Genomic DNA, 10,733 nt, shown 5'->3' with positions numbered 1-10,733 from the left:
TGTCCTGGCCAGGATTTCTATATTGCCTAAAATATCTAGGTTTTGGCTTTGTTTGCGTGTGCAGACCGATCGGTGATTGACATCAAAATACCTCGAGAGCATTTTGAAAGAATAAGGAACCGTCTGTATGGTATTTTGATGTCATACACCGATCGGTCTGCACACGCAAACAAAGCCAAAACCTAGATATTTTAGGCAATATAGAAATCCTGGCCAGGAAACGTCCTGGGAAAAAGGCACATATGGTCACCCTAGCTAACGCTTCTTCAGCAAAGTGTGGATTTACTTCACCAATATTACAACCAACAGCGGAGACGCATCATATACACACGGCAACAGGTACTGTTTACTAACAAGGTGACAGCGCCAACTACTGGCCTGGCATACGTAATACAACGTTTTTGACCGTTTTCACGGATATGTGCAAACGTGAATCGTTCTGAAAACGTTATCGTGTATACGTGAAATATACTGGGTTTCCCAAAAGCACCATAAGACTAAAAGCCGCAAAAATGAAGAATGAATGAGTGGGATGTCATTTCGAACTAAACCTGGCCAAGACGGAGTTTGTTTTGGTGCTTTGAAACTACTTTTACGGTGCTATATGAAATTCTTTTTTTTATCTGATTCCAATCGTAATTTTGTTTTAATTTTAGTACATACCTCAGTTACTATTTTTATTGTATTATGACTAATCTTTTTTCACATTAAAGGTGGACAGAGAGTTCTTGCAGAAGGGCTGTCAGGAACAAGGGAAGGTGTATGGTATACCTTAACCCTTAGAATCAAGGTAACATATACATATGTACATTAAATGGTAGCTTTTTAACTATCAATTGTCTTTGTTCTTAAATGGGCATGTTTTGGTCTGCAGGGATATTTTGCCACCGGGATGCTGAATGGCTATCCGCTGTGGAAGAACGCTGTTGTTCTTGAACCCAAGAATGGCTGGACTGCACTAGGAACTCTCTCTTTTGAATATGCACAGTTTGATAATTTTGAAGTGAATGCAGAATAATTTCTGCCTACTTCACATCAATCATGTTTACAAGATCATTAGATTACACACTTTTGCTGCTTACACACCTTTCAACCGTTTCCTAATGTCTTTTTTAATGCAACAAAAACATAGTGATGGATGTCTTATTTTATTTAATTTGATGATTGGACTTTTTTTACTGATTTTATTTTATTTTTTTACTTTCTCTTTGGGGTTTATGATTAAGGAGTGTAAGTGTGAAGTGTGTATCTTCTTCAAAAAGGGATGCTTTGTGCCAATTACTGTAACTGGGCTGTTTGTGAAAGAAGTGTATGAAAGACAAACTACCAGTTTGGACATATTTGATGGAGTTAATGTTTTATATGAAATGGTTTAATAATAAACAGAACTAAAATTGTGGGAAATATTGAATGAATAGAAATGACTTCTTCAATACTGTTTAAGTGCATAGAGACATTGATTTTTCAAAAAGTATCTTCAACCTAAGACTGCAAATATCATGCATAACTTAAAAAAAAAAAGATGACTGATTCTTAATGATCTTTAATCATGAATGAGCATTTATCATGTAACAAGCACATACCTGCTCAGTGCTGACTTCCCCTATTTCTGAAATAAAAGCTTACATGCAATACTCTTTCCAATGCTCCTCTTTAAACAATTTGCAAATTAAAGCAGATCATAGAAATAAGATACAGTGATGACACTGGGAATACATTTTAATGACATAAAAATATTACTGAAATGTGTTTTTAGACTCCAGTCCTGGTGCTTCCTGGAGACCCTCGCCAAATGAATAGCTCTGAATGATATATTCAGACTTGCAAAAACTGTCATAACAATTATTAGGTTTTCTGGATTGTTGGCTGATAAAATTATAAAAATAATGTATTACAAATCAAAGAGAAAACGTATTTACTAAATATGGAGTCAGAAATTACACTCGGAGCTTTGTTAATGGATCAGTGGATGTAAAGAAAAAGAAGAAACTTAGTATATATTTGTATAAGGGAATGTCCAACAAAAAAAAAAAAACTTACAGGCCGCACTTAAATTGCTGCACTAAACATTGCAACATGCATTACACACCTCCAAACTCAATTAAAACATAAACTATTACATGGAATTATTAAGAGTATCCTAAACAATCCTTAAATTAGGTTAGTTGTGAAGTAGCTTAAAATAAGTAAATTGGGTCTTGTTTTCTGGCTATGAATTTAATTTTTACTTAAAAAAAAAATAATAAAATAAAAATGTTTAATGAACATGTCGATTACATTTATTTAAAAACATGTACTTCGTTATAAGTATGACACAATTGTTTTAGGACGCTGTGGAGCCAATAATTAAAATGTTTTAAAAAATATTTTCATAATAATAACAATAATTTAAAAATAGCATAAACATTGATCGCGAGATTAGGGCGCAGCATGGTCTCCATAACAACCAAAAGACAAACATGCCCAACCACAGCGAGAGTCGCACCAAACGAGTCTTTCTCAACAACATCGACTCGTATTCGTCCAAATATATCGCCCAGGTAATAGAGACTACTAGTCCGTTACATGAATTGCATTAATATCATAAACGGTGTGGTTTAATGTTGCTTTGTTCAGTTCTTGTCCTCATGTGTCGTGGGAGAGTCGCTTAATGATGGAGAGGACAAACACGAGCTCTCTTCAGAAGCCACGCGCTTTCAGATAGTCGGAACAGTTGCAAATAAAGAAGCAATAAAACTACGTTTCGCATCTGATGAATATTGGGTTAGTTTATCATTTATCATTTCTTTTGTATTATTGGTGTGTGTTTTTAATTTCTGAACTAAAATTCATTTTGATATTTTTGGAAGCGTAACATTGAAGAAAAATCATTTAAAGAATGAAGGCTAGTTTTGGAATCTTTTATGTATTTATGTTTATTATTTAACGTTAGTAGAAAATAAGAATTATAAAACGGATAGTTCCGGTCCTTGACTCTGATTGGCTGAGCCACGTTCGAAGCTGTTGTAAATTACACTACAAACACACACCTTTGTTTACGTTTGCGTGTTGCTCGGCAACCACTTTGTTGCAACCACAACTGATTTTGAGGAACTACATTGTTTGGTGGAAGAATACTGTTTTTATTAATATCATTACACTTTATTTGCTCTGTTTTATTTTGTGAAACCTTACTACGTATATGGAATAACCGTTTTATAAAAGCAATAAGCCCCGTGAAGCCGTGGTTTACAGTGAATTTATAACCGCTTCGCGTCGTGCCTAACAACAACACCCCTTAGCTGTTATAAATTCACTGTAAACCACGGCTTCTTGGGGCTTATTGCTTTAATAAAGAGTAGCCTAAAGCAGTTTTGTTAAACAATTATTAATATTTGAAAAACTTTTGTCCACCAAATCAAAGTCATGTGGTGCAACCAACATGCAGAAAAAGAAATCAGTAAACAAAAAATGATAGCATAGAATACCCTGCAGACCATGACTGCGTATCAAGGTCAATAAGTCTTTATAATATAATATAATATTCAATAATGTCACATTTTATGACAAGGAAACAATCTTTTTTATGTTATTGACCCTGGTAACAAGTCTAGTAATGTGTCTTAAAACTTAGAGATCTAGCTCATTACATCTCATCTCATCATATTTCAGTCTCTGAGTCGAGAGGAGCGCCTGCAGTGTCTGATGCAGTGTGATGTTATTGTGTATAATATCACTGAACACACTGATCTCATAGATGAGGCAACATGGGCCATTTCAGGTAATAATTCCTCAAATTTCCAGACTACTTATGGCTGTATCTCAAGTGAGACACATTCAGACCAAAAATGGCAGCTTGCTAGGTTTTGGGGCACGGTCTTAATGCCATTTCATTTCTTGTCAGTTTTTTTCTTTATTCAAAACAAATCTGTCATACTGTATTACCATAGCTCTGCACTCTGAAATTGAACATTTTGGGTCTCCAAAAATGTTCATCCTGCTGTCAACGATCATGACGTGGGCAATGACCAAACCAGCTGATCCTGTGAGTGTTGCTTTTAAACATACAATGAGGTCCACTTAGAGACCACACTGAAAATCCTTTTCTTTTAAATTTAGTTTTAGGATTTGAAAAATGTAAAACAAAAAGCTAGAGATACATTTTTAAATTTTAAATTCAATTTTTTTTCAGTTCAGCTCATCACTTAAAAATGCTGATATTATCAATTGGAATGCAAAAGATTTGTATTAGAAAATAATACAAAGTAGAAACATTTTACTAGTTGTCTCAGACTATTACAGTGACCAGACATCATGCTCTTGTTACATTTTCTGATTTTGTCTTAAGGATGAGCCTGACATCCCCTTGACTGAAGATGACTACAAAAGAAGAAGACCACATCCAAACTTTAAGGAACACACCAGCACAGAGAAACTAGTGCTTAAACTGGGGAAGACCGTAATAATCAATCCAGAATCAGAAACCATTTCATATCATGTATTATATGAAACAAACTTAGCATAGCTTAACATATGCAACAAACTTCATGTTTTTGTTTTTTTTTTCTCAGAAAAAGTCAAAGCTGGCTACTTATGTTGTAACATCAGGACTGCAGTATGGCATGGGCGAGAACATCTTCCACTTCTTCTTTAAAGTACTGAGATATTATATACCAGAGCAGTCTATATGAATTTAAAATTAAATTGAAAGGAATAGTTCACCCAGAAATGAAAATTTGCTTAAAACCTACTCACCCTCAGGTGATCCATGATGTAGATGAGTTTGTTTCTTCATCAAAACAGATTTGCAGAAATGTATTAAATCACTTGCTCACCAAATGGACCCTCTGCGATGAATGGGTGCCGTCAGAATGAGAGTCCAAACAGTTGATAAAAACATCACAATAATCCACAAGCAATACACACAACTCCAATCTATCAATTAACATCTTGTGAAGAAAAATCTGCGTGTTTGTACTAAACAAATCCACAATTAAGATGATTTTAGCCAAAAATACAATCTCTCTATCCATAATATTGCTTTATCCAGTGAAAAACTTGAATCGGGCGAAAAATATGCTCAAATCAAGCTCCAAAAACAGTCCTAAATAGTTCTAAACAAATTTATCTGTGAATTTTGATGTAAGAAGACAACATTGGATGTACGTTTTTACAGGAGGAAGCATTATTATGGATTATGGAATGTATTTAACTATATATTTTGGCCAGAAGCGAGGGTTTAAATTGAAAACACCTTGATGGAGTTGTTTCTTACAAACATGCAGCTTTTCACTATGCAGACGTTAATTGATGAACTGGAATTATGTGGATTATTGTGATGTTTTTATCAGCTGTTTGGACTCGTTCTGACGGCACCCATTCACTGCAGAGGATCCATTGGTGAGCAAGTGATGTAATGCTACATTTCTCCAAACTGTACATTTCGATGAAGAAAGAAACTCATTTACATCTTGGCCTGGGGTTCAGTACATTTTAACCAAATTTTAATTTTTGGGTGAACTATTTAATTTAAAACGTCTTAATTTTCCTCAAGACAGCTTGGCTCGGAGAGCTTAGCAGCGTTCCTGTTTTTGGGCCTGGGACAAATGTCATTCCTACCATTCACATCCACGACCTTGCTAGGTTTGAAAAATTGCTGTTGATTAATTGGTGTTTTTTTCTTTTAACTTTGTTTCATTTTCATCCTATATTTTGTCATCATTTGTCATTTTTAGAGTGGTCCAAAACATCATTGATCGCAAACCAAAAACACACTATTTCATCGCTGTGGATGATTCCAAGAACACTTTTGAAGACATTGTGAAAGTAATAAATCATCACACATCTTTATGTCTGTGCGATTGCATTCTGTTGTACTGAATGTAATGCTCACACATAGTTTTGCGATGAGAAAACAGTACTGAAAATCATTAGTAAACATGCAGCTGTCTATTTCTTTAGACCATTGCCTCTACCCTGGGGTCTGGAAAAACAGAAAACATCCCAAAGGAAGATGCCTATGACACAAAGGCAATTACAGTAGTGTTTTTTGCTGAACATAAATTTGTGCCATGTCATAAAACAATATATGAAGGTAATATATCAGATTGTTGTGTATTTTCACAGGAAACTGACCTGCTTTACCTCAGTGTCAACCTTCGGACTGAGTCTGTTTTCTTAAAGGACAGATTAAACGTCCACTGGGAATGTGACTCTGGGATAGCTGATAACATACTTCAAGTGGTGGAGGAATACAAACAGACAAGACAACTGTTGGTAAGTTTTGATAACTCTTTGCGATTGAATCTAGTGTAATCAGATATATAAGAAATAAGATCATAATTTTTGTATTGTTTAATAGCTTTTAGCATTTTTTTAATAATATGAAGAGATTTCTAAACAATATAGTTTTGCAAAACATTCTTACATACTTCTATTTTGCATTTAATTCCCTTCAGCCAATAAAAATCTGTCTTCTTGGGCCCCCTGCTGTTGGTAAAAGCTCAGTTGCAGTAAAGTTGTGCCGATATTACAAACTTCATCATATTGACGTCAATGAAACCGTCATCGAGAAGGTCAGACAGTTGGTGAGTATGTAACTTCTACATAACTTCTCAAAATTGGTTTGTTTAGATGTGACAGTAGAGACGCAGCTGTTTTCAATTGATAATGACTGATTTCTAATTTCAAGTGATTTTATTGATAATAAAGCACAGCATTAGCATATTAGAATGATTTCTGAAAGATCAAGTGACAGGGAAGAAAAATGCAGCTTTGCTATAATATGAATAAATAGCATTTTTAAATATATGAAAATAGAAAGTTTTAAGTTTTAATAATATTTCACAGTTTTACTGCCGTTACTTGTATTGTTAATCAAATAAATGCAGCCTTGGTGAGCATAAGAGACTTCTTTGCAAAAACATTTAAAAAGCGTTTGAACAGTAGTGTTGCTCGACAGTTGCAGGACTTAAAAATGAGAAACTTTTTTACTTTGTAGAAGTAAACAGAAGCATTTTCACTAGCACAAACCTTTTGGCCCCTGTCTATGAAGCTGTCTTTTGAATGTACAATATGTGCTTTTCAGGAGGAATTGCTTGAGGGAAATGAGAAGACAAGTGAGAACGAGGAAATGCTCATTGATGCTGAAGCGCAGCTTAAAACTCTTAAGAACAACATGCTTCTGAATGATGGTATGCATTAAATTATGCTTTGACATTATCCATTTTTATGTGACTAAAGACATCATTTGTTATTGTTCGGAAAATGCTATTGTATGACGGTGGATTTATTACAGATATATGTAATAAATCTGATATGGCCAGTGTTACTTATTCCAGTTTTTATGATGTTTTCTGACAGGCCAGTTGGACGATCGTCATGTAATGCATATCATAAGAGAGAAGCTAAACTCAAAGCCTTGCAGAAATCAAGGATTTGTTCTGGATGGTTACCCAAAGACCTATACACAGGCTAAAGAGCTTTTCCATGGTCAGCTATATTCTTTGAAACTAAAACCCCTAAATGGAAATAAAAAGTATTTACCTGTAACTTCTGAAATGTTTTCCAGATGAAAACTTCGAAGTAGAAGACACCAGATCGACAATACCCCAATATAGCAAAGTGCTGGTTCCAGGTTAGAAATCTCAGAACCTGCATATAGACGTATTTCTATTCTTTTGTTTAAAAAAAATAATAAAAATAACATAACTTGATGCAGTCTCCAAACATCTTAGTAATATAATTAAAACAATAATTTAATGCTTGTTGTTAATGTTCACATAATAAAGGGTTATGGCAATAATAATGATATATTGGGAAATAATTATAGTCTTGTTTGTTTCCTGGAAATACTACTCTTCATAGTTAAAAAAAAAAAAAATTTTAAATCCAGCCAGGATACATTAAAAGTCTACAAGTGCTATAACAAGTCTCAGTTAGCCTAAAACAGCACATGTAGCAAGGTATTTTTATTATTATTATTATATAAATAAAAAGAAAACAGATAAGAGTAGAAAAAGAATAGAGCAAGCTAGTGTTAGAGGCCTTTTTTTTTTGCTTTTTGTTAATTGTATAATAAATAAAAAGAAAACAAATAGATCGAATACAAAAAGAATAGAGAAGCTAGTGTTCGTTTTTTTTCTTCTTCTGTTTTTCTATTCTGCAATCCTGAAAAGCACCAAATCATCAGCATAATAGAATGATTTCTGAAGGATCATGTACTGTAACACTGAAGACTGGAGTAATGACTGCTGAAAATTCACCATCACAGGAATAAATGACATTTTACAAAATATATAAAAATAGAAAACTGATATGAATTCAAATATTACTGTTAAAAATTTTTAAAAAGAATGCAGCTTTCAGTGAGCATGAAAGACTTTTTTTTTTTTCAAAAAACATTAAACAATCTCACCCCAAACTTTTTAATGGCACTGTACTATGTACTGTATGTGTCACATCATGGAAGTAAAATTGGGTTGGCGAATGCTATTACTGTACATGTTAACAACCACAGGTCTTTTCACCTACAGACTTCGTCGTCTCACTGGATGCCACTGATGAGTTTCTGAAAGAGCGTGTTCGGAGTCTTCCACAGAATGTGGCAGAAGAGATGCATTACACTCAAGATGAGTTTACAGCGAGTCTTGCCAAATTTAGGGAGACTTTGGCAGAAGACGAGTCTGTGCTTGACTATTTCGATTACCTGGAAATCCACCCTGAACACATTGGTTAGAACCCAAACTATCATACTTATTTTTTTGTGCTCACATAAGAAAATTGTATTCTATCAAAGTACAACTTTCTCTATTCAAAGTGAATTGACAGATAAGCTGGTTGTTATGAAGCAGGGCGGTATTGTTATTGAGAATAGCATTTTCATGTTGTCATTTTCAGACTGTGAGAATGTGGACACAGTGGAGAAGATCATTAAGACAGTGGGGCGTCCGAAGAACTACGGTCTGAGTCCAGAGGAAATGGAGGAAGAGAGGAAGAGGAAAGAAGATGAGCGGCACCTGCAACTGAAACAGGAGGAAGTTGAGAAGGAACTCAGGCAGAGATTGGAGAATGATAAAATGACTGCTCTTTTGGAGGAATGGGTAAATTTGACCTAATGTTAAAACAAAACATCAATCCTTTGCTCCAAACCTAACACTACAGGTGACCCACAAATATAATAGAAAAGTGAAGTTCTCCCAGGAGAATTCAACTGTTTTTTGTTTTCCTGTAATATTTATGTATTGGTTGTAAAATACCAGTATTTGGTGACCACACGTTTTATAATAGCTTTAAAAGTGATATATCATGAAAATCTGACTTTTCCAGGTTTTAAGTGCTATAATCAGGTCCCCAGTGCATCTACCAACCAAGGAAACGTGAAAAAGATTAACCCAGTTACGTTGTTTTTGGTAAGCCTTTTTCTGCAAGCGTCTGAGAAAATGAGCGCGTCTGATTTCGCTCCCTTGGTGACGTGGCAAAGGGATCTCATTATAATATTACCACCCCTTTATCTGTAAGTTTACACGCATGGCGGCTGTTATTGTGTTTTCGCAAGCAACAATGGTGTACCAGTTCTAATGCCATGGAGAAAGTTTGAGCTCAAAATAGGCATTTTCAAAATGATATAATAAATGATCTGTGGAGTATTTTGAGCTGAAACTTCACAGACACATTCTGGGGACACCAGAGACTTATATTACATATTGTAAAAAGGGGCATAATGTGTCACCTTTAAGTCAATGTGTACAAAGGTTTGGGGTCGGCAAGATTGTTATAATGTTTTTGAGCAAAGTCTCTTATGCTCACATTGGCTTTATTTCATTAATTAAAAACAGTAAAAAGTAATATTGTGGAATATTACTACAATTTAAAATAACTCTTTTCTATTTTAATAACTTTTAAAATGTAATTTATTCCTGTGATGCAAAGCTGAATTTTGAGCATCATTACTCCAGTCTTCTTCAGTATCACATAATTCTTGAAATCATTCTAATATGCTGATTCATTGCTCAAAAACATGTCTTACTATTATCAGTGAAAACAGTTGTGCTGCTTAACTGTTTTTGTGGAAACCGTGATGCATTTTTTTTAGGATTCAGGGAAACTGATAAATTTTTTTTTTTCAGGAATCTTTGATAAATAGAAAGATAAAAATAACAACATTTATTTTAAATATATATTTTTTGTAACAATGTAAAAGTCTGTTCTGTAATTTTTGATAAGTTGAATGCATCGTTGCTGAATAAAATTATTAATTTATTTCGAAAAATAAATAAATCTGACCTCACACAAGCAAAAGCCTTCTGTTACTCTAGTAACGACTACATTGTTCAGCTTGTTGATATATATTTTCAGAACAGGAACATGGCCGAGGTGAAGAAGCAGGAACATGAGCTATTAGAGACACGATCTGTCCCCATGAGACACTACCTGATGAAATACGTCATGCCTACTGTCATACGAGGACTGATGGACTGCTGTAAGGTCAAGCCTGACGACCCTGTGGACTTTTTGGTAACACTTCTCTTAGACTTCATATCACGTGTTGTATTTAACAACATATTATTTCTGTTTACTTTGTGTCATATTCTCTTTACTCCATTTCAGGCTGAATACCTCTTCAGGAACAACTCGGATGATTAGCTGACTCTGCTATTGTAGTTTAAATGTACAATAAAAATAAGTTATTTCATTAAGGATGCGTTTCTGTGTCTTTATTTAATGACTTACTGTTTTTTTTATACACTATTAAA

At 34.3% G+C, this 10,733-nt stretch overlaps 2 protein-coding genes across 3 annotated transcripts in view; both read left to right on the top strand.

Moving 5' to 3' along the window:
• galca (galactosylceramidase a) overlaps nt 1–1,632 on the top strand; it is a 9,882-nt gene extending 8,250 nt beyond the window's left edge. Inside the window, exons 16-17 of the mRNA XM_016474045.1 lie at nt 714–790; nt 875–1,632. Of these exons, the coding sequence (XP_016329531.1) occupies nt 714–790; nt 875–1,018 (221 nt within the window). The 3' untranslated portion in view covers nt 1,019–1,632. The remainder of the gene's footprint in view (nt 1–713; nt 791–874) is intronic.
• An 811-nt stretch (nt 1,633–2,443) lies between these two features.
• On the top strand, nt 2,444–10,638 carry ak7a (adenylate kinase 7a). Of its 2 annotated transcripts, none has more exons than XM_016474031.1 (18): nt 2,444–2,540; nt 2,617–2,763; nt 3,652–3,760; nt 3,930–4,024; nt 4,328–4,438; nt 4,551–4,634; nt 5,534–5,622; nt 5,715–5,805; nt 5,941–6,009; nt 6,106–6,255; nt 6,438–6,566; nt 7,067–7,172; nt 7,342–7,470; nt 7,550–7,615; nt 8,514–8,711; nt 8,878–9,080; nt 10,336–10,494; nt 10,588–10,638. In XM_016474031.1, the coding sequence occupies exons 1-18, from the start codon at nt 2,460–2,462 to the stop codon at nt 10,621–10,623; spliced, it is 2,052 nt and encodes a 683-aa protein (XP_016329517.1). In that variant the 5' UTR covers nt 2,444–2,459; the 3' UTR covers nt 10,624–10,638. The 2 variants fall into 2 exon arrangements, with proteins under 2 accessions (XP_016329517.1, XP_016329516.1); XM_016474030.1 differs by having other exon boundaries at nt 5,941–6,021.
• Nucleotides 10,639–10,733: the final 95 nt, after the last annotated feature.

This window comes from Sinocyclocheilus anshuiensis, unplaced genomic scaffold (assembly GCF_001515605.1).
Source record: "Sinocyclocheilus anshuiensis isolate Anshui unplaced genomic scaffold, SAMN03320099.WGS_v1.1 scaffold1816, whole genome shotgun sequence".
In the NCBI taxonomy this organism is placed as follows: Eukaryota; Metazoa; Chordata; class Actinopteri; order Cypriniformes; family Cyprinidae; genus Sinocyclocheilus; species Sinocyclocheilus anshuiensis.
The sequence above is the reverse complement of the archived record's forward strand: the minus strand, read 5'-3'. Positions and strand labels throughout refer to the sequence as shown.

Coding starts and splice junctions, on each gene's coding strand:
- ak7a (XM_016474030.1), top strand. CDS start 2,460: ATGCCCAACCACAGCGAGAGTCGCACCAAACGAGTCTTTCTCAACAAC. Junction 6,256..6,437: donor AACAGACAAGACAACTGTTG/GTAAGTTTTGAT, acceptor AATTCCCTTCAG/CCAATAAAAATCTGTCTTCT. Junction 7,471..7,549: donor GGCTAAAGAGCTTTTCCATG/GTCAGCTATATT, acceptor AATGTTTTCCAG/ATGAAAACTTCGAAGTAGAA.